The sequence below is a fragment of the Megalobrama amblycephala genome, linkage group LG17 (genome assembly GCF_018812025.1).
Source record: "Megalobrama amblycephala isolate DHTTF-2021 linkage group LG17, ASM1881202v1, whole genome shotgun sequence".
Taxonomy (NCBI): Eukaryota; Metazoa; Chordata; class Actinopteri; order Cypriniformes; family Xenocyprididae; genus Megalobrama; species Megalobrama amblycephala.
Window position 1 is genome coordinate 40,449,675 of NC_063060.1, and position 24,914 is coordinate 40,474,588.

A 24,914-nucleotide genomic window follows, 5' to 3' on the forward strand; every position below is an offset into this window, starting at 1 on the left:
ACAAAAGTAATCTAAATGTAATCCAAAAGTAGTCAGATTACGTTACCAAAAAAGATTATCCTATGACATCAAATAAGGGTTAGCACAAAAGTAATCTAAATGTAATCCAAAAGTAGTCAGATTACGTTACCAAAAAAGATTATCCTATGACATCAAATAAGGGTTAGCACAAAAGTAATCTAAATGTAATCCAAAAGTAGTCAGATTACGTTACCAAAAATGTGTAATCTAAGAGATTATATTACTGATTACAATTCATAAGTAATCTGCCCAGCTCTCATTATAGCCTATAGCCAACCAACCAAATGCTTACTTTTTCTCTGTGTAGTAGTCATTAAAATTTAGCCTTCATGTTCCCTACTTACCTGACTATTATAAACTCACCAAGCACGTTTCCTAAAGATAAAGCCAAGTGGCATGTGATTGCTGTCACTTTTTTTCTTTGTAATATATTCTCTGGACGGTGGTCATGTGAAACACATGACGCACGCTCATAGGCTGACGCTTTCCTCTCGTTTAACGTCTGTAAAGGTGTGGGTTCATTTCCTGACCCTTTCCGCGCGTGCAACATCATCTCACAGGCTGTTGCATCCTCCTGAGGGACCGTCGGCTCTCTCCACTGCCCGTACTCTACAATTCGCATTCTGGGTAATACTACTCGTTCATTTGCGAACTCGGATGTGTGATATTGTCTCTCACGGCACACACGCGGCTGTTCGCTGGGAATACACGGAATTACATCCGCAACAAATGATGATGTGACAGCCATCCGTTCAGAGAAATAATAAAAGCTAGCTGTGCAGTGGACGCTGCGTTTCTGCTAACGAAGCAAAGCCTCAGACGATCCTTTCCCAGATGAACAGTTACAGTAGTGTTCAGCACTGACAGACAGCAGGCATTCGGAATAATACCCTGCTTTACAAACATTCTGGGAGGAGGAGAAACAGGTTTAAGGTAACTGAAATGTCCTTCTATGAGCAGACATGCACTTGCTGAAATGGTTTTGATGTGGATGCGGTCTAATGTAAGTGTTGAAGTGGCAATCTCTAAATGTGTCCGGTTTTGAATTTTAATGCATGAATAACAAAAAAAATTCTTACACACACACATAGTAAACATTCAACAGTTATGAAGTGGCATCACTATCCTGAACCTTTGGACACAATGCACATAATTGTTTTCCACTTGTTCATGCTGTATGCCTTGTGTGGGTTAAACTTGAATTATGAAGGTGAAAATACCCTAAAATCTGGTGATTCTGGCACTCTAGGTAAGATATAACATGGTCACTATCTCCAAAAATGCATAATTATGTTGAAAAGTAATTTTGTTGCATTGAAGATCACTGTATATCATTTTTATTTATATTAAAAAATACATATTTTTATAAAGTGATTACATTGTGCCAAATTTATTTATTTTGTTTGATTATTTCTACTGTATAGTGGTTAAATTAGGCCAGATTTGATCAAAGAGAAAGAGATAGATTAGATAGACAGATAGGCATGGTGTGTATTTCATTTTTGTGACATCTGAGCCTAATAGTAGTCAGATGTCTCATGCAAAGCTATAGCTTTTGGCGAAGATGTCATGTTTTCCACAGGGGAAAGCATATGTTGTCTGTTTCTAGCAGACACGACACATACACAGATGCTGTTTTAGTGGAGACATGATTTCTAGGCCAGTGATGTTGTATCTGCCAAGGGGGCCTGGTGTGTTTGGAGCTGCTTTTCAACTGTTTGTTTTGCTGGATTTACATGGCAAGCTCTCCAGCAGTGTGCTCTTGGCAGATGTACTGCTTGAGGGAGCCTGTTTGACTGAGTCAAGCTATGGTAAACCACACAGTCTCAAGGAAGAGCCCATCAAGGGCTTTTCTGGGAACAATTCTTGTCTGTTGCAAGCAATGTGGTTGAATGCATGTACATGAACATGATGTAATACTACTATACTATGGTAAAAAGAGAAATTGCTGGAAAATTATTTGATTATGTACTGTCATTAACTTTATTGACCCCCAATATGAAGGGTTTTCAATGGCAGATTCTTAAACTTTCATATTTGACTACATCCATGGAACCAGTTTGGAACAACTTTGACATTAAAGGGTTGGTTCACCCAAAAATGAAATTTCCACACCCGTAAGACTTTCGTTCATCTTCAGAACACAAATTAAGATATTTTGTTGAAATCCGAGAGGTTTTTTTCATCCTCCATTAAAAGCAATGAAATTACCACATTCAATGTCCAGAAAAGAGGTAAAAACATAGTAAAACAGTCCACATGACTACAGTGGTTCAACATTAATGTTATAAAGCAACGAGAATACTTTTTGTGCGCAAAAACAAACACTTTATTCAACAATTTTTCCTCTTCTCTGTCAGTCTGTTACGCTGTTGGCGCAGTGCTGCATTTACGTGTTTACGTCCGAAAATAGCGTAGGAGAATGACAGGGCAGAGACGAATTTGTTGAATAAAATTGTTATTTTTGTTTTGTTTTCGTGCACAAAAAGTATTCTCGTCACTTCATAACAATAAAGGGGTAGTTCACCCAAAAATGAAAATAATGTCATTTATTACTCACACTCATGCCGTTCCACACCTGTAAGACCTTCGTTAATCTTCGGAACGCAAATTAAGATATTTTTGTTGAAATCCGATGGCTCAGTGAGGCCTGCATCGGGAGCAATGACATTTCCTCTCTCAAGATCCATTAATGTACTAAAAACATATTTAAATCAGTTCATGTGAGTACAGTGGTTCAATATTAATATTATAAAGCGACGAGAATATTTTTAACAACTTATTTAGTGATGGCCGATTTCAAAACACTGCTTCAGGAAGCTTCAGAGCATAATGAATCAGCGTGTTGAATCAGCGGTTCGGAGCGCCAAAGTCACGTGATTTCAGCAGTTTGGCGGTTTGACACGCGATCCGAATCATGATTCGACACACTGATTCATTTATGCTCCGAAGCTTCCTGAAGCAGTGTTTTGAAATCGGCCATCACTAAATAGGTCGTTATTTTGTTTTTTTGCCGCATTAATGTTTTTAGTACATTAATGGATCTTGAGAGAGGAAATGTCATTGCGGGCTATGGAGGCCTCACTGAGCCATTGGATTTCAACAAAAATATCTTAATTTGTGTTCCTAAGATTAACAAAGGACTTACTGGTTTGGAACGGCATGAGGGTGAGTAATTAATGACATTATTTTCATTTTTGGGTGAACTAACCCTTTAAGGTTAAACAAGTGTAATCACGTCAACTGTTTTACTATGTCTTTACTACTTTTCTGGACATTGTGGTAATTTCGTTGCTTTCAATGGAGGATAAAAAACCTCACAGATTTCATCAAAATATCTTAATTTGTGTTTCGAAGATGAATGAAGGTCTGATGGGTGTGGAACGACATGAGGGTGAGTCATTAATGACAGAAGTTTCATTTTTGGGTGAACTATCCCTTTAAAGTAATAATAATCTTACCTTCATACATTGTATAAATTATACTCTTGGACAAAGAAAAGAGAATGATGATATTCCTCTTTTCTCTGTTCATTTTTGAAATCCATGCAACTGTCCCAGATTTAGACATAAATATATTCTCTCCTTACACAGCAGAGATGAGTGCTTTTTGAAGAGAATGGGGTGAAAAATCCTTCCTTCACTACCTGGCTAAATGGCCTGGTGATGGAAAAATATTGTTACAGGAATGATATTTGAATAATTGAAAAGGGCCGACTTTAAAATTGCAGGCTTGCCATGATTTCAAGTGCAAAGTTAGAGGCTTCCTCACCGAAATATTCATGCCATTATTTAACAGTCAGGAGAAGGGATTCATTCAAAAATGATCAGAGCTCCTGCCTCTCCATTTCACAGCGCGAGAACCGGCTCTGCACGGCTGCAGAGGAGAGACTCATTTTAATAATGAAGAAGGACGTTCACCGTACTATCTCCCCACAGCGTTGTTATAAGTGACATCATAGATCAGGCCGACAAGCTGTCAAGAGAAGCCTCTCAGCATTGTGATTGCGGCGGTTCCTGTTTGTTGCTGACTTATGTAGCACACATCAAAAACAAATTACAATGTGTTTACGAGTGAACAGAGCACACGGCATCTGAGTCATCAGCTCGGTATTGCTCGAGCTATCCAAAGAAAGAAGTTTAATATTTCTTGCTGAGTTGGACATGTGCACACTTGACTGCGTTGCCATTTGCACTTTATTTGACTCACGCTGTGTAAACAATTATTTAAAAAGTTCATTTTTCTCCTGAATGAACACATTAGCATTGCAGCTTTGCTGCAGGTTCGTTTCGAGCTTTTGTCAGTAATCACGTCTGCAATGTGGAACAAATTTTATGACATTTTATTTACATGATTTTTTGATTTGACTTCTTGTCCTGAAATAGTTGTCTGCTCATCAAGTCAAATGTATTTTTGAAGTGTTTTTCTCAATACGCAAAAAAAGCAGCTTTATAGAAAATCATGATGGTAATGTTTAGAATATCTTGTATTCATGCCATTCATTTAGCAGATTAGAGCTGGGTGATAATATAGATTACATTTCGCAATGATACAAGCAATCAAGCTTTGTATGTGTAAGCAAATATATGTGCATTTATACTTTGAGTGACAGGTAAAAACTATTTTATTTATATTTTTGCCAATATATTACCATTTTATGGCCACAATATTGCTAAATCAATACAACTACTTCTTAAAACTATGTTTTGATATAATGTAGCATGTGGACATGAACATCTCTAATTCTTTAAAGGTGCCCTAGAACCAGTTTTCACAAGATGTAATATAAGTCTAAGGTGTCCCCTGAATGTGTCTGTGAAGTTGCAGCTCAAAATACCCCATAGATTTTTTTTAAATTAATTTTTTTAACTGCCTATTTTGAAGCATCATTAACTATGCACCAATTAAGCGTGTGCGGCCCCTTTAAATCCTCTTGCTCCCTGCCCCTCGAGCTCTCGACTATAATGCAGTGCATTTACAAAGTTCACACAGCTAATATAACCCTCAAATGGATCTTTACCAAATGTTCATCATGCATGCATTGGATCATGTTTACATTTGGTTATGAATGAGTTTGAGGCTGTGCTCCGTGGCTAATGGGCTAATGCTACACTGATGGAGAGATTTATAAAGAATGAAGTTGTGTTTATGAATTATACAGACTGCAAGTGTTTAAAAATGAAAATAATGACGGCTCTTGTCTCCGTGAATACAGTAAGAAACGATGGTAACTTTAACCACATTTAACAGTACATTAGCAACATGCTAATGAAACATTTAGAAAGACAATTTACAAATATCACTAAAAATATCATGTTTTCATGGATCATGTCCGTTATTATTGCTCCATCTGCCATTTTTCGCTATTGTTCTTGCTTGCTTACCTAGTCTGATGATTCAGCTGTGCACAGATCCAGACGTTAATACTGGCTTGTCTAATGCCTTGAACATGGGCTGGCATATGCAAATATTAAGGGCCTACATATTAATGATCCTGACTGTTACGTAACAGTCGGTGTCATGTTGAGATTCGCCTGTTCTTCGGAGGTCTTTTAAACAAATGAGATTTATATAAGAAGGAGGAAACAATGGCGTTTGAGACTCATTGTATGTCATTTCCATGTACTGAACTCTTGTTATTCAACTATGCCAAGGTAAATTCAATTTTTCATTCGAGTGCACCTTTAAGAGCTTTCGATTTTTAATTTTTTTTTTTTTTTTAGAAATTATCATCTCTGAACATGAAATAAAAATGCGTAATAAAAATAAATAAATAAATATATACATATATATAAAACTAACTTTTTGCCACATCAGCCAATGGCCGGTGACTTCTGAAAATTTACCGGCCATAAAGATTTATTTACCGACATGAAACTGTTTTTGCAAAAACAGGCAGTAATGACACCAACATTTTAGATACCAGTGAAAATTTACAATTTTCAAGTATAGAAATTGAATAAAGTAATCAAATGTAAAATAACACTAAATAGTCCCCACTATATAACATTAATCCTTAGTAAAGTTACTTAATACATTTTTTTTCCCGTCTTTTCTTGTTTGATTTAAAGGGTTAATTCAGACAAAAATGAAAATTTTGTCATTAATTACTCACCATCATGTCGTTCCAAACCAGTAAGACCTTCGTTGATCTTCAGAACACAAATTAAGATATTTTTGATGAAATCCGAGGGTTTCTGAACCACACATAGGCAGCAACATCATTGCACCTTTTGAGGTCCAGAAAGGTACTAAAGACATTGTTAAAATAGTCCATGTGACTACAGTGGTTCAACCTTAATGTTATGAAGCGACGAGAATACTTTTAGTGCACAAAAACAAAACATTTTTGGGTGAACTAACCCTGTAACATTAAAAACACAGAAGCAGAAATATTAGGCTGCTGTCACTTTAAGACATAATGCACAGATCCAACATACTGATACCATACACATGTGCTGTCTTTCTCAACTGTTTACATCCACTTAAGCCATAACTATGTGTATGTTGACTAGGATAGTCGCAGAGGTGGCCATTTTTTTCATAATTTTGTGTGAATTTGTATGTTCAAGCGCAAGAAGTGAAAGCTCAGTATTTGTGTGCTGTCTGTGATGTGGCTTTAGATGTGATTCGGATGTTTGCACACAGAAAACTTCCCACAAAGCACAAGTAATGAATTAAGTTCCCTTTTTGCATCTTCTTGCGCTTGAATATTTAAATTGGAAAAGGCTCAAAGTTTCGTGACGATGCAGCACTGGCCCGAGCATCATTCACGTTTGTTCACGTATCACGTTCGCACAAAAGTGCATTGTTAAGGGATGTTCACACAGAAAGCGTCTTTACGTCTAAAAACACGAAACACAGCGCTCAGGAATGGTTTTTAAAAAAGCGCAGCGCAGAACACGAGGGTCTCGAGACGCACTTTTGAGACGTGATGCAATAATGGCAATAACGGAAATAATAGAAACAGGCAAACAGCAGAATAGATAGATACTATTTTTGACATGGAAAAAAAAAAAGAAAATAATCACACTACATCCTCCGCCATGTTGCTGTAAAATAAAAATGTTGTCATGCCAACTTGCTACTGTAAACAGAAGCTTGAAACGCTTGCCCCCCTTCTGATTGGTCCACTGTTTTGGAACTGACATTGATGAGTGGCGCTGCATGTAAAAGTTGAAATTCTTTTAACTTGACACAGCGTCTTGAAAACACAGTGTTCATGTGCGAGGCGCTGCAAAAGACGCGAGCGTAACGGTCATGCGCGTCCGTTAAGCGCGTGTTTACATAGAAAAACAATGGGAAAGCAGCGCATTGGAATAGAAAAACGTGTTCTGTGTGAACGGCCCTTAGGATTCATAAAAATATTACCAGCCACCTGGTGATTGACACTGTTTCATATACTCGCCCAACGCCTATTTTTACTCACAATTGGTGCTTTGCAAGTGTTAATTTTAGGCCCTGTGTATATATATATATATATATATATATATATATATACACATATACGTTTGTGTGTGTTCTTTTTTTTTTCTTTAAAGCACATTGAGATGATCAAGATCAAACTGACACAGTAAAGCCTTTGTGCATAGATTGTATCTGTCACCTTAAACCATGAGCCTCATGTCTGTCAGAATTTCCTTAAAAAAAAAAACAACACAATTTTTGATAGTCTCTCTTTGTGCTTTAAATAAACGCCAGTGAATTAAGTGGTGTAGCGGCAATTGCTGAATAAGAACCCAGTCAGCAGCTGCTTTATAGCCTGACATCTGAAGCTGTCTCTTGATTTGTCCTTGGGGCGGGATGTGCATGCTGGCCGTCCATAAATCAGGCAGCAGAGACCCGCTGGCATACAGGCCCAGCTAGAGAGAGAAGCTAAAACTAAAGCTGCTTCAGACGTTATAGATTTGGATGTCTCATTTGTATTATGAAAAACTCTAAAATGTTTATGATTTTAGATTTGATGTCTTGGAAAACAGAACGAGAATTTGAAGCACAGCTCTATTTCAATCAATCCAAGAGACTTTAAAGTTGAATGACCAGGATCTTTAGAGTTGATGATGGTGGAATGAGTAAAACGAAGGTGGGAACAAGGAGCTTAGCAAGCTCGCTCTCATTATCGGTTTCTCACCAAACTCAAATTTCAGCAAATGTCACCAGAGACATGGGCTCCGAGTCTGATCTGATACAAGTGAGTCAGTCACTCCTGTGATTCCTTTAAATAGTTCCTTAACTATCTCTCATTGACTGTGTCAAAGCCTGTTGAGCTGATTTGAGTGGTTCTATACATCAGGGAGTATTTAATATATGCATGTATGGTGCTTCTCACAGCTGTCAGCTACTTGATATTATTAACTGCCACTTATCCAAAATGACTTACAGGACCTTATTTCCAGAGCAATCTGGTGTTAAAAGGATAGTTCACCCAAAAGTCTGTAATTTACTCAACTTCATGTCATTCCAAACTTGTGTGATTTCTTCTGTGGAACAGAAGATATTTTGAAAAAAAATGTTGTCCATACAATGAAAGTCAGTGTTTTTTTTTTTTCTTTAGATTTTTCATACAGGTCTGTAATGACAGTCTGAGTAAATGATGACAGAATGCTAATTTATTTGACAGATACAATCAGTTATGGCATGTTAATTAGAGTTTTATCCCAGACAAATATTATTATTAATCTATTTCCGGGTCTGGTCTGACACTGAGTACAATCCACATTTTTTTTAAAGGGGACCTATTACGCCCCTTTCACAAGATGTAATATAAGTCTCTGGTGTCCCCAGAATGTGTCTGTGAAGTTTCAGCTCAAAATACCCCACAGATCATTTATTATAGCTTGTCAAATTTGCCCCTATTTGGGTTTGAGCAAAAACACACTGTGTCCTTTTAAATGCAAATCCTGCTTTCCAGAAGAGGGCGGAGCTTTAACGGCTCGCGCTTCGGTTGCTCAACATCAACAAAGCTGGAGAATCTCACGCAGCCAAAATGAGGATTGTCAGTAACGGTGTTCAGCCTTACATTGTTCAAACCGGAGTCGACACTGATGGAGAGACTCAGGAAGAAGTTACAACTTTAGAATGAAACTGGACGTTTCTGAACGGTTAGTGGATGAATGTATGTAGTTGCTGTGGGGTTGATCAACTCATCCACTAGCATGTGCCGTCATGTTAATCTTTTGTGCAAATCCAGTGTTGAACTGACCCTCGTTTGTGAAGCAGTCCGGCGTAAAATGACGGCATGACAACAACACTCTACTACAACAACTCTTCCTCTTCTCTAAAGCAGCCCAACATTGTCCCACCCCCTTTGTTGCATGTTCCTGGGGCTTTATGTAAATTTTAGGGTTTGTGATGTCACTAACATCACACAGGAAGAATCTAATTTTAGTCCCTACCAGGCATTTGTTGTAGTCCTTAAAATTTCTGTAAATATCTCCCTTTGCATTGAACTTTGAGCATCGTAACTTTGCAGATGTTGTTTATGCTCAAACAGCAACATTACACACTAACTAAAGTTTAAAAAGTGAAATCATAATCAACCACCCCTTTAAAGAAAATCTCCAGAATGGCCTGTGATAAGAAAATGCATTAATATAAAACCTTTGACTTGCAATTCAGTTTCCAAAGAGAAGCTGAACATGATCTCTCTAAATCCTTTAAGAAACCAGCCCACTGTAAGAGAATTCTCCACAACGAAAAAGGATTATGAGAAAATTTACGCTGAATGGGATTTGATTTCCGTCTCTCTTTTCTCCTCTTATTAGTCCCAGTGGTTAAAGTGTATGTTATAAAGGCTAGAACCGCAATTAGAGTAAATGAAAGCTTGGGCTGTTCCAATAATGGCCCATTGGGCTGTCCATACAGAGTGCAATCTCAGCTCTTTGCAAGTTATTTTCTATTAGCACCACGCTGCTGTGTTTTGTTCCAAAGCTGGCGAAATCATAAGGAAGGGAAATGAGAATGTTGAGGGAAATTAGCTATTTGATGGTCACGCAGTGTTCAACTTGTCAAACAGAAGTTCGTTGAGTGCTTGTCATTTATATTTAGCATTTTCTTAACCATAGGACATTTATTTTGCCCTGTTTAGCTTGCTCAGTGACATGAACCATTTTGCTGCCACTTTAAATAGTGATATATGAGGTTATTTACACTGAGAAAACAACACTGCTGCTGAAAAGACCACAGTAGTTGCTCTCCAGCCTACTGTTTGCTGTTTTTGATATTGGTGCCCCACCATGCTTCTTAACTAGGCTAACCAACAAGAATAAAACTAATTGCACTACATAAACCAGCCTGGACTTACTTGCATGGGAATTCATACTGCAGCCTGCCCTGTGTCTGAAATGCCTACTTCCATACAACTTAGTAGGCGGAAAACTGTATGCAAGTCGAGTAGTACGTCCAAATTCATAGTATTCATAAAACAGTAGTCAAAAAGCGAGATCCTGAAGTGTGCATGCAGTGGACACTTGATATCCCAAGAGGCCACGGGAGAGAATTTGTGAATGGCAGTGAAGCGACACAACTGACGCTGTAGGTCACATGACAACATACTGGATGTAGTCCGAATTTCTCTCATACTATACACAAACGGAACTTAAAGGGTTAGTTCACCCAAAAATGAAAATTCTGTCATTAATTACTCACCCTCATGTTGTTCCAGGTCCCGTCAGACCTTCGTTCATCTTCGGAACACAAATTAAGATATTTTTGATAAAATGAACACTTGAATACTTTTTATGCATCAAAAAAACAAATAATGACTTTATTCAACAATATCTAGTGATGGGCGATTTCAAAACACTGCTTCATGAAGCTTCGAAGCTTTACAAATCTTTTGTTTTGAATCAGTGGTTGGGAGCGTGAATCAAACTGCCAAAGCCATCGGATTTTATCAAAAATATCTTAATTTAAAAAAAATTATCTTAAAGGTATTACAGGTGTGGATCGACATGAGGGTGAGTAATTAATGACAGAATTTTCATTTTTGGGTGAACTAACCCTTTAAAATGTTATTTTTCTAGTTACATGACAGCCTCTTATTTGGAGACATTAATGCAACTTCTTTACACTATACTAATTTAAGTTCAGTGTTGTTTTCCCATCATGTTTAATATGATTTGACTTTACTTTTCACATTGCAGACATATTTGTGTCATAAACATGTGGAACCCCTACAGCTATATTGGGCCTGGTGCAGTCAGACAGATAAGAGGTCAGATAGAGCTGCCAGATAAAAAGTCCATAACTGTTCTGGAGCAAAGGCAGGAAGGACAGACACTACCAGAGCACTGAGGGGAAGTGGCATCATGTGCTTCTTTAAAAAGAAGCAGAGGGGAAGCTAAGGAAGTGAGAAGAGTCATATTTTTTGAGGCAAGGAGAGAAAAAGAGAAAGTAGCCAAGAAACCTGAGCAGGTGAGATGAAGTGAGCAGGTGACGAGAGCTCTATGATGTTCCAGAGATCTAAAGGTGTCTGTAAAGATGCAATACAGCATAGAGCCATGTATAAAATATGCAATATATATAAATAACAACTTACGTTCAAACTGTTTTTTTTTTCCCAACACATTTCTTAATGTGTAAATATTTGTATGAACATAAAAAGATTCAACAACTGAACAAATTTCACAGACATTTGATGAATAGCAATGTAATGAGTCCCTGAAAAAAGGGGGGAGGGATGGTCAATATCAAAGCTGCTTTAAGTCCTGCAAGGACAACCAACTGTCCTTCTGTCTCCCTGTAGCACTGTCTTAGGCGTCTTACATTATGAACATTGCAGTTTATTGCTCTGTCTACATCTGCAGTCCTCATGCCAGCACTATAGCATGTTCCCAGAGGTGATCAGAGACTCTGGGCGTCTTTCTCCTGGTGTTTTAGGCCCTGTTTACACCTGGTATCAAGATGTGTTTTGGTCAATCAGATCACAAGTAGACGAGGGGGACACATTCCCGTTTACACCTGTTTTTTTAATCCGTCTCTTCAACCACTTCTGTCCTGATTTCTTCGAGGGGAGGGTCTATGGGCGGGTAAATGTATGTTGTTGTTTTTTTCAGATCTTTCGATCTATTGAACAAAATAAGCTCACGCAATTTATATATGAACACGACTGGAGACAACAGAAAAACAAGACCAGCCGAACGTGGTGACTGTGTGTTAGAAATCAGGAATGGTGAGAGAACATTGTGCTTGGTACATTTTTTGTCTTCAAACCAAATCTGGGTCTTTAGCCATCAAAGTTTAAATCTGGCTAGCGCACTTCCCATAATGTTTACTCATTAGGTCAGTAGGTGGTCTTTTGTGGCTGTTCAAACACATTCGACCATTTACACTACGAAAGCAATCCAGTCGAATGCTTTTTCAACTACCTCTGCAAGTGGTTTAAAGTGGACAAACTGAAAATGTTTTAGACCCCATTTACACCTGTATTTAGAGTCGTCCACCTGTGAACCGACTGACCAAAACGCATCTTAATACCAGGTGTAAACAGAGCCTTGCAGAGTCAGTAGAAAGTTCTCTTTAGTGTCCTAAGTTATTGCAACTCCATGTGACCTTAATTGTCTACTGCCTGTAAAGGATTTTTCCACAGATATATATATATATTTACACTACCGTTCAAAAGTTTGGGATCGGTAACATTTTTAATGTTTTATAAAGAAGTTTCGTCTGCTCACCAAGGCTGCATTTATTTAATTAAAAATACAGTAAAAAACAGTAATATTGTGAAATATTATTACAATTTAAAATAAATCAATATTTGAAAATGTAACTTATTCTTGTGGTTGCAAAGCTGAATTTTCAGCATCATTACTCCAGTCTTCAGTGTCACATGATCCTTAAGAAATCATTTTAATATGATGATTTGCTGCTCAAGAAACTTTTATTGTGCACAGATGTACAAAATATTTGTGTACATTTTTTTTTCAGGATTCTTTGATGAATAGAAAGTTCAAACGAACAGCATTTATTTGAAATATAATCTGTTGTTATCTGTTGTTACATTTTAAATGTCTTTACTTTCACTTTTGATTGATTTAATGCATCCTTGCTGAAAAAAAATATTAATTTCTTTAAATTCTTCTCAAATAAATAAAAATAAAAATTCTTACTGACCCCAAACTTTTGAACGGTAGTGTATAATGCTACAGAAGCTTTGTATTTCAGATAAATGCTGTTCTTTTGAACTTTCTATTCATCAAGGAATCCTGAAAAAAAGGATACAACTGTTTTCAACATTGATAATAATAATAAATGTTTCTTGAGCAGCAAATCATCATATTAAAATGATTTCTGAAGGATCATGTGACACTGAAGACTGGAGTAATGATGCTGAAAATTCAGCTTTTCCAACACAGAAATAAATTACATTTTATATTATATTCCAATAGAAAACAGTTATTTTAAATTGTAATAATATTTCACAATATTACTGTTTTTACTGTATTTTTAATTAAATAAATGCAATCTTGGTGAGCAGAAAAAACTTCTTTTAAAAATATAAAAAATCGTACTGATCCCAAACTTTTGAACGGTAGTGTGTGTGTGTGTATATATATATATATATATATATCAATCAGTATTTATATTATATATGAAGTCAATACCAATACCAAAACACATTTTCATAGTATACTGTATATACTGTTTCAGATTTGGTTTCTGTGCTGCCTTCACAGTGTGTGAAGATGGCTGACGTATACTGGTGACGTACTGAAATAAAGTGGTAACTAGAAATGGAGGGGGAAAGATAAAAAAAGGAGATAAAGAGAATGGGCGAAGGAGAGGGGTGTTGGGGTATTTGGGGAGAAGTGGGTCAGAAGCCCTGGCTACCATGGCAACGGAGATATACGAGCATCTGTCTATTGATCTGCAGACTCATTGGTGTAATAGAGTGAGCCAGGTGATAAACGAGCATGCTGACAAGGCCTGCACCGGGTCACACTTCCTCTTGCACCACATCTCTGTCTGATTCTCCTCACATGTCCACATAACACATACATGTATATGGGATGGTCGTCTCATATTATTACATGTTTCATGAATTTCACTAACCTCAAAAACACCACAATATAATCCACCAAACAAAAGGTATGGTAGTAGTATTATCTCAGTGTTCAGTGTGCACAGTGGTGTCTTTTTCTTTTCACTATGAATAATTGACTCTCCATTTACAAAAAAAAAAAAAAATCTCTCCAGGGACTCGAGGACCAATGTAAAGCACAGCTCAATTTAATGGTTCTGCTTTTTTGGCTTCAGTGTACACTGCAGTGTGATTTTATCTGTAATATGGTTATGCAGTATGTAGGGTCAGAGTCATATTGGGTGTAAGCAGAACGAGGCAGGCCACTCATTGGAAAATTAACAGGATTGCTCTAAAAGTTGGTGGTAGGAAAGGAAGACCCACCTAGCTCTCAGCTAAAAGATCAACTGATCACTTTATTGGTAAAATCTTCACAGTGGCTGAATTCAAAATAGCACACTAGGTTAGTTCACCCAAAAATGATCATTAAATGTCATTATTTACTTAGTATTGTGTAAAGATTAATGTCTCCAAACAAGAGGCTGTCATGTAACGAGAAAAATAACATTTTAAATGGTTAGTCATTAGTCATTAATTTACTCTCCCTCATGTCGTTCCACACCTGTAAGACCTTTGTTCATCTTCAGAACACAAATTAAGATATTTTTGATGAAATCCGAGAGGTTTATGACTCATCTATACACTTTCAAGGTCCAGAAAGGCACTAAACACATCATTAAAACAGTCAATGTGACTGCAGTGGTTCAACCTTAAAGGGATAGTTCACCCAAAAATGAAAATTTGATGTTTATCTGCTTACCCCCAGCGCATCCAAGATGTAGATGACTTTGTTTCTTCAGTAGAACACAAATTAGGATTTTTAACTCCAACCATTGCCGTCTGTCAGTCAAATAATGCTAGTGGATGGGAACTTCTACTATAAGAGTGAATAAAACTTGCATAGACAAGTCCAAATTAAACCCTGCAGGCTCGTGACGACACATTGATGTCCTAAGACACTAAACGATCGGTTTGTGCGATAAACCGAACAGTATTTATATCATTTTTTAACTCTAATACACCACTATGTCCAACCGCATGCAGCACTCGTTAGTAAGGTCTGATCGCGCTCTGACAGCGGCAGTGATGTCTCGCTCTCATTGAAGTATATGTGCGAGACATCACTGCTGCTGTCAGAGCGCGATCAGACCAAACGAATCGAGTGATGAATGCAGTTGGACATAGTGGTGTATTAGAGGTAAAAAATGATATAAATACTGTTCGGTTTATCGCACAAACCGATCGTTTCGTGTCTTAGGACATCAATGTGTCGTCACGAGCCGCAGGGTTTAATTTGGACTTGTCTATGCAAGTTTTATTTACTCTTATAGTAGAAGTTCCCATCCACTAGCATTATTTGACTGACAGACGGCAACGGTTGGAGTTAAAAATCATCATTTGTGTTCTACTGAAGAAACAAAGACACCTACACCTTGGATGCTCTGGGGGTAAGCAGATAAACATCAAATTTTCATTTTTGGGTGAACTATCCCTTTAATGTTATGAAGCGATGAGAATACTTTTTGTGCGCAAAACAAAACAAAAATAACGACTTTATTCAACAATCTGTTCTCTTCTGTGTCATTATCTTTACGCAGTAAGCGCAGTGAAGGCTTCCGTGTATACGCCTGAACGCCGGCTCAGTATTGGCCAAAGCTGATCACGTGATCAGCACAACGCATGCGTGTGATGCTGACGCAGGAGCCGGCCAATAATGAGACGGCGTTCTGATGGAGAACCTGGAAGAGCTGGACGAAAACAACATATGAGAATGATAGAAGAGAAGATATTGTTGAATAAAGGTTTTTTTTGTTTTGTTTTTGTGCACAAAAAGTATTCTCGTCGCTTCATAACATTAAAGTTGAACCACTGCAGTCATGTCAAATGTTTTAGCGATGTCTTTAGTACCTTTCTGGACCTTGAAAGTGTATAGATTGAGTCATAAACCTCTCGGATTTCATCAAAAATATCTTAATTTGTGTTATGAAAATGAACGAAGGTCTTATTACGCAAACGTTGCTTATGCAGAACAAAAGACTCGGAACATAACATTCAGTCCTCGAGAGGTGAACTAATCAAATCCTAGTTGCGTTCGAAAGCTTAAAAAAAATGCTGCCTTCTGAGGATGCATTCCTAGGTAGGAAGGCATCAAGGCATGTGACTTCTTTTCTCAGAATTGTGAGATTTAAACTCATGAATTATAAAGTCCAATAGAGGGTATGCATGTGACGTCATCGTCAGCCGTTATGACTGCGGTTACACCGACTGAGTGGCAAAAAGACTGAGCGGCAGCATTGGATTTCAGCGTGAATGCCACATCCAAAACAGGAAAGAGCTTTGCAAATGACTGTACAAATAGATTTGACAAGAAATCTGAGTTATATTTTTACAGACTGCCAAAAGCTACTGCAAAAAGAAGCAAATTGATCGCTGCAATTCACAGAAACAACTCAACTCCAAGCAGAGAAACATGTTTTGCAGTTATTATTTTGTGTCAAAATGTTGGATTTTGGGGTAAAATCATACCCTATATATTGTATTGTTATATATTGTGTTGACAACTCATCAATTAAATATTTAGCATCTTATATTCTGCATAATTGGGTGTTTTTAAATAAACACTGACAAAAACTATACAAGTTTTAGGGCTGGACGATATGACGATATATATTAACATTGATATAAGTGATCACTCCGATTTAGACCTACCGATATTGTAGCGTTCACAGGCAGATTTGCTTTATGTATTTCCCCGGCGTAGAAATCAGCCTCAGGAAACACGATTCCTGGCTGCATGCCAATATCATGGATTAGGTTTCTTCGACATGTTATAAGGAACACTTTCAAGCCCAACCTTTGGTGTAATCGTTTGTTTTACTTGCGTTTTTGCAGTTTCTATTAAATCCAGTCTTTTGCACTTTTGCCACTCAGTCCAGCTGAGGGAGTGTGTTCCGGCGGGAAAGTGACGTCAATGCATCCCTTCTATTGTGAGGAAAAATATCACCTCACAATTCTGACATTTTCTTACAATTGCGAGTTTATACCACAAAATTCTGAGGGGAAAAAGTTGCAATTACCAAACTTCCATACCTACTCACTCCGCGTCGGTGTCCTAATCTTTTTTTCTTTTTCTTTCTTTTTTTTCCTTAACGGCTTACTGTACATGTATGCATTATAAGCTTACTTTTTTTTTCTTCTTTTTTTTTTTTTTTTTGCCTTTCCCTATTCTAGTAGATAATAGAAAATAGCTGCATTGCCAAGAGTGTCACCAAGTGAACAGACTTTGGATTTTGGTATTGCGCGCAGAAATGGCATTACTTTGATGTCAAATTTCTCAGTTTAGTAGCCTATCACCACAAATTAGCACAAGAAAATACTTGGATAAACACAAGCTCTCTCCAGTCCCCACCAGTCCTTGTTATTCAAATGTTCTCAGTGTACTTACAGCGACCTTGTCTAGCCCATCAACTGTAATTATCCAAACATGTCCCATCAGTGGCCCGCTGCTGTCACTGTTGCCATGATGGAGGGGTTTGACCCCCAGCAGCCCACCACAAGAACTCAGATCAGTATTTTCTTGGAGTTTAACCGCTGGCAAGGAGCGTAGGGGACAGGAACACACTGCTTGGACTCATTCCAGGGAGAATAGATGGCACATTGCTTTTAACAGCATTAGCATTCCACCATTCCTGTATATAATTTAGTGCTTTTACTCTGGGGGAACAAAAAAAAATAGTCAGGAGGAAGATGTGTGCTGGGTCGGAGAGCATCCCTGATTTTGAACTAGAGACTGCTGGGTTCTGTAGTTAAGGCAACACTGATTATTTTACAGAATCAGATAGAGCTTTATTGCCGAGTATGTTTACACATACAAGGAATTTGTTTTGGTGACAGGAGCTCCAGTGCAGAAGACATACATGATTGTGCAGGTATACATAGGAATAACACAGTAGGAATGAAATATAACGATAATATAATGAAACAAAAATTTTAATAATGCAATAGAATAGAAATAAAAAAGAAAAAATAGAATTGTTTTAATGAATGTACAGATACGTTATTTACAAGTGTACAGTTTATGAGGTAATTTACAGATTACAATTTGAGAAGTTATGTACAAATGTACAGTTATTGTAGACAATGTACAGTTACTAGATTATGGCAAGCTGTTTTAGCTTAAAATGTTCCCAGTGTTACTCGTCGTAATTGCATAGTCACTAGTTTACATGACAACGATGCACTAAAAACGGAAAAGTTTTTTCTTTGTACAGATTTTATTTTTTCTTTAATCAAAACTATCCCCATTCACACGGATCTGCGAAAATAACTAAAAACTCTGTATTACACATGCCAGACAAGTAGATGGCGATGTCACTTTGTAAAGAAAGACTACGCACCTGCGCATACGCATTTTTTTACAGAGCAATCGTGCCAAATGCCTATCCATTTTGTTTTTACAGTTTATTGAACTCTGTTATTCTTCTCGTTGTTTCCCTACAGCGGTGAAACAACACATTCACAGAAAACACCTTACCTTCGCGTTGAAAAATAAGGTGGATAGACTAAACACATAATACACACGTGCATGCCGTCACCATTTTCAGATTTGCGTTTTTGCAGTTTTCACAGAGATGACAATGGTATCGTTTTCAAAAACTTGCATTTTGAAACCCGTTTTCAAAAGTTTTCATTTTCAGGCCACCAAAACGCTGTTGTCTTGTAAATTAATTGCCAAAATGCATAAGTTTTCCGTTTTTAGTTGAAAACGGTGTTGTGTAAACAGCCCCTTAAATTAGAGAGCTCTCTAATTCATTTCTTACTAGTAAAAATTATCATTAAAGAGCTCTCTAATTTAATTACTAGTAAAAATGCAATTATGACAAGTAACGCTGGGAACATTTTAAGCTAAAACGGCTTGCCATACTAGTTACTAGTTCATTTTTGTTTCAGTAGTGTTTTAACAGTGCCATATTACAAAGTGCTCTTTAGTAATGTTGCCTCTCTGTTTACCTTATGTTGTTGCATTTGTTCTGCATATTTCACTTACACTGTTTGCATATATATTAAAATATTCTTTATTCATTATTCTTTGTTCTCTTAGCTAACTTACTTTTTAAATAGTTTGCGAGCATCATTTGTGTACCTATATGAGTATGTGATGCCATACAAGTATACTTTGCTGTGGTGATGTTCTACTGTTTATATTATACTGCCTCCTTTTGGCCAGAATTGTTATTGTGGCAGAAGTTCTTTTTTTTTAATCTATTTTAACAAATCTGTTTTTACATATCACAGGTTCCACTTCTTTTGTGATATCCAGAAAGTATACTGGTGAGTGTCTGCAACCAATGAGCCGTGCGTCAGGAGAAGCAGCAGTACAAACCCTCTGTGGCCTGTCGTCCCCTCTGCTCTCTTCTAATGTAAGTGCTTCGGAGTATAACCCCATCCACAGGCTTTAACACGTAAATCAAATGTTTGCGCTGTACTGAGGATTCTTTGAATGTTATTTAACTAAAATGGTTTCAAATGTTTATCTTTGTTTTGGTGATGTGACCGGAGTAACAACACAGTTTCAGTCTGGTTTTACATATGGAAATGAAGTTTCAGCAAGACAATTGACTCTCTCTCTCTTTTTCTCAGGGTTTGATGGAGATCTGGTCGGATGACAGCTGGAACTGTTGTCATAACCGGAGGAATTCTCGCAACAGTGATACTCCTTTGTATCATTGCAGTGCTTTGTTACTGTAGACTCCAGGTGAGCACTGCATTTACATTTCACTGCAGGGTGCTTACCAGGGTTAGTTCACCCAAAAATGAAAATTCTGTCATTAATTACTCACCCTCATGTCGTTCCACACCCGTAAGACCTTCGTTCATCTTCAGAACACAAATTAAGATATTTTTGATGAAATCCAATGGCTCAGTGAGGCCTGCATTGCAAGCAAGATAATTAACACTTTCAATGCCCAGAAAGCTACTAAAGACGTATTTAAAACAGTTAATGTGACTACAGTGGTTCAACCTTAATGTTATGAAGCGACGAGAATACTTTTTGTGCAGCAAAAATAACAAAATAGCGACTTTATTCAACAATATCTAGTGATGGGCGATTTCAAAACACTGCTTCATGAAGCTTCGAAGCTTTACTAATCATTTGTTTTGAATCAGTGGTTCAGAGCGAATATCAAACTGCCAAAGTCACGTGATTTCAGTAAACGAGGCTTCGTTACATCTATCCTATTTCACCAATGTCCACTTCCTTTAACATTTCTGACCTCGCCACTGATTTAAAAGGTTAGTTCACCCAAAAATGAAATTTCTTTTATTACTCACCCTCATGTCGTTCCACACCCGTAAGACCTTCATTCATCTTCAGAACACAAATTAAGATATTTTTGATGAAATCTGAGAGCTTTCTGTCCCTCCATTGACAGCTACACAATTGAAACTTTGACGCTTCAAAAAGTTCATAAAGAGATCGTAAAACTAATTTATATGAATTGAGCGGTTTAGTTCAAATTTACTGAAGAGACATGATAGCTTTATATTAGGGCTGTCACGATATTAGATTTTTCACATCACAGTTATTGTGGCCAAAAAATGGGGGGGGGGGTGGATTTATCAGTATAAATAATTTTTACTTTGTTTATTTAGTTTTTCTCTTTCAGGGTTGCTGTACATTTTTTAAAGTCAAATTTAAGGCTTTTTAAGACCTGAAGAAATAAAAATTAATACTAGCATAGTAGCCTATACATTATGGCTGTTACCAATCAAATCATTATAAACAAAATCCATCTTTGCAACACAGAGGTGACATAGAATGAGAAGTGGCATTAATATATTTACAAAGCATTTACAATTTGTCTACATAAATTTAATTCAATATTATATATTTAAATACATTTTTCTAATTTTAACTTTTTAATAAAAATGTACTTTAAATATGAAACTAAACTAAACTGCCAGTAGGTGGCAGCAAGTCACTGTCTTAATGAGTAAGTCAACTGATTTGTTCAAATGACCGATTCATTCAGATTCATTCGTTCTAAACGCGGATTTAGTCAGAATAACAAAAACATTTGTTGCACGGGGGCTGTTCTGCTGTTTATCATTTTGAAATTTTCGTTGGCGAAATATCGTCACACCCTAAATTAACACGATATCGATATTTCATGCTTTGAATATCACAGTTATCATCAGTACCGGTATATTGCGACACCCCTACTTTATATGACGAACAGATTAAATTTAGGCTTTTATTCACATATAAACATTGATCCACGAACATAAACAGAAGCTCAACCGAACCTGATTGACGGCTGAAACTCATTGGTTCTTCCTGAAGCTCAAACGTGCTGCGTAACATGCGAATGAACCTCATTGGTTCTCGTATGCATCAAGCAAACATGCTTGAGCTTCCGTTTACCACAACTGATGTGTGAGTTGATGAATGTTTATATGTGAATAAAAGCCTAAATTCAATCTGTTCACCATCTAAAACGATCAAATCTCTTCAGTAAATTTGGACTAAGCCGCTCAATTCATATGGATTAGTTTTACGATCTCTTCAAGAAGCGTCAAAGTTTCAATTGCGGGACAGAAATCTCTGAGATTTCATTAAAAATATCTTAATTTGTGTTCTGAAGATGAATGAAAGTCTTACGTGGGTGAGTAATTAATGACAGATTTTTGGCTGAACTAACCCTTTAAAGTCTCAAGTAGTGCTGACCACAGACCTTATTTTATTCATAATCAAAAACCCATTGGAAAATACTGAATGTTGTTTTAGCCTTACTTGTTGACCTAAATGACATCATGACTGAACAGCTTATTATGTAAACAACTAAAATCTCAATGCTCAAGTAAGTTCAGCGTGTTACTCAACAATTTGAAGAAGATCTGTGTTGAAACGCCAATTCCTGATCTTGTTTGCTCTGTCCCTCCGTCCCAGTATTACTGCTGTAAGAGGAATGAGTCAGAAGGGGAGGCGGGCTCGGTCGGAGATCCTCAGCCACAGTTTGCCTGCAACGCATGCAGCGCTCCGGGAGTGGACGGGGCGGCCGTCACACCTCTCTCGCTGCCCTACGACCCCGGTCTGCCTCACAGCTACTGCCCGACTTGCTCGCCCTACTACCTCCGTGGCACGGATGAGATGCGTAATGGCGGCGAACGCCTGTCCTACATGCCCGCTCACTACGAGAACCATGGCGCCACCGCCCTTGGTCTGGCCGCCATGTACGGCCCCGTGCTGAGCCATCGCAGCACGCCAGACTTTTACACCAATACACGAGCCATCAGCACTGACGTCTGACCCTCACAGACCTGAGATGAACCCAGGGACAGAGCTGCCTCTGTGAACCAGAGCATCTGGGGCCATGCCATCTCCTTGCGCCAAGAGTCAAAAGACCTACAGGATGCCATGTTATTCTTCCTTGCAGGTTTAAGGCCATCTTCAGTCTTCCATTGTCTTTTGTTTTACCTGTTTACCTCTTCCTCTTGCGCCTCGTCTGCGAGGGCTGTGAGTTATATGACATGAAGTGTTTGTGTGGTTTTTGGCCTTTTTAATGTTAAAGGTTAAATGCAAATAGGATATTTTATTTATCTGGAAAAGCCAGATAAATAAGCATATATTACATTTAGAGAGCAGCCCAAGGAAGCTTTATAGGCTCATCTCAAGTATTTTGTTGTTTATAGTGACATGAAAGGCAAACATTCCACACACATTTTTAATAGCTTTTAAAAAAAAGTACTTTTGTTGGAAAGAGCATGATATTCAGCTTTATCTAAATAGCCCCTGATATGCTGAATCTTTTTATTTGAAACACTGGTAACCCTTTACAGTAAGATTCATTAGTTAAACATTAGTTAAATAACATGAACCAACCATGAGCAATACATTTGTTGCTGTATTTATTCATCTTTGTTAACATAAGTTAATGAAAATACAGTTGTTCATGTTAGTTCACAGTGCATTAACTAATGTTAACAAGACCTTAATAATGTATTAGTAAATGTTGATATTAACATTAACAAAGATTAATAAATGCTGTAGAAGTGCAGTTCATTATTAGTTCATTTTAATGAACCTTATTGTAAAGTGTTACCGAAACACTTATTTTAGGATGAGAAATTAACCAAAATGTAATCGTCTTAATGTGTGTTGATCTGTTGGGAAAATGTAAAATGAATTACTGATGATGAATATATTGGTAAACTCATATTTGAATATATATCACATCAACTAAAAATCACAATGACACAGAGTGAAATGTGTGTTGACAGTTAAGATTGAGGTAATGTGTTGTTCATTCTCACTTATTTCTTTGTCCAAATCCACTACATTATCAATTAAGAGCTTTTTAAAATAACATTTAAAGGGTTAGTTCACCCAAAAATGAAAATTCTGTCATTTATTACTCTCCCTCATGCCGTTCCACACCCGTAAGACCTTCGTTCATCTTAGGAACACAAATTAAGATATTTTTGATGAAATCCGATGGCTCATTGAGGCCTCCATAGGGAGCAATGACATTCCCTCTCTCAAGATCCATAAAGGTACTAAAATCATATTTAAATCAGTTCATGTGAGTACAGTGGTTCAATATTAATATTATAAAGCGACGAGAATATTTTTGGTGCGCCAAAAAAAAAACAAAATAACGACTTATATAGTGATGATCGATTTCAAAACACTGCTTCAGGAAGCTTCGGAGCACAAATGAATCAGTGTATCGAATCATGATTCGGATCGCGTGTCAAACTGCCAACGGCTGAAATCACGTGACTTTGGCGCTCCGAACTGCTGATTCGACACGCTGATTCATTACGCTCCGAATCTTCCTGAAGCAGTGTTTTGAAATCGGCCATCACTATATAAGTCGTTATTTTGTTTTTTTGGTGCACCAAAAATATTCTCGTCACTTTATAATATTAATATTGAACCACTGTACTCACATGAACTGATTTAAATATGTTTTTAGTACATTAATGGATCTTGAGAGAGGAAATATCATTGCTGGCTATGCAGGCCTCACTGAGCCAACGGATTTCATCAAAAATATCTTAATTTGTGTTCTGAAGATGAACGGCGGTCTTACGGGTGTGGAACGACATGAGGGTGAGTAATTAATGACAGAATTTTCATTTTTGGGTGAACTAACCCTTTAAGTGCAGTTGCTGATATCTCCAAAGTCATATAATTTCAGATTTATACACAACAGCTTCAGAAATCTTCTTGAGGCAAAGTCACTGAGAGAAAATGACTGGAAAATAGTAAAAACATTTCATTATTTTTGTCGAAATGATACTTATGAACAATAATTTCCTTGTCTTTGCAAACGTGTTTGTGTAAATGATTATATTTTCTCACATACTTGTTTCAGTAGCCATTGGTTTATGAATTGTGCATTCTGATGTCTATCTTCACACTTGAGCACTCTTTGTTATTAACTGGATCACATTACGAATCACAGGATGGCACTTCTGTTTTACATGTGAATAGTTTTTGTCAAAAATTGGAAGAAAAAAAAAGCAAAAATCTGGAAGTATATCAGTCTATGGTTTAAAATACTGAAGAAAAAGAGTAGCTTATTGTACACATATTTCACAGAATGCTTTTGAATATAAATGAAGCATTTATAAATGCCTGTAGACTTTTATAAAATTGGTCAATTGTGATCAGAGTAATAAAAGCCATTTCACATCTATAAAATACATGTACATAAAGATCAAATTATTTCAATGATTGAAATGTTTCCTGTCGAGTCTCTCTACATATTTGTATCTTAGAACTGACTGCTTCTGTTTCCTTTAA

The 24,914-nt window shown here is 37.2% G+C and overlaps 1 protein-coding gene across 1 annotated transcript; it reads left to right on the plus strand.

Annotated features, from left to right (window-relative positions):
• fam163aa (family with sequence similarity 163 member Aa) lies at positions 1–23,054 on the plus strand. The gene is made up of 4 exons (XM_048164373.1): positions 1–954; positions 19,397–19,521; positions 19,742–19,856; positions 22,053–23,054. Exons 3-4 carry the CDS (start codon positions 19,764–19,766, stop codon positions 22,410–22,412), a joined length of 453 nt encoding a protein of 150 aa, XP_048020330.1. The 5' UTR covers positions 1–954; positions 19,397–19,521; positions 19,742–19,763; the 3' UTR covers positions 22,413–23,054.
• Positions 23,055–24,914: the final 1,860 nt, after the last annotated feature.

Excerpts from the sequence above, each read along its gene's own strand:
- fam163aa (XM_048164373.1), top strand. The coding sequence starts at position 19,764 with ATGACAGCTGGAACTGTTGTCATAACCGGAGGAATTCTCGCAACAGTG. Across the intron at positions 19,857-22,052 it reads TTTGTTACTGTAGACTCCAG|TATTACTGCTGTAAGAGGAA; the intron begins GTGAGCACTGCA and ends CCTCCGTCCCAG.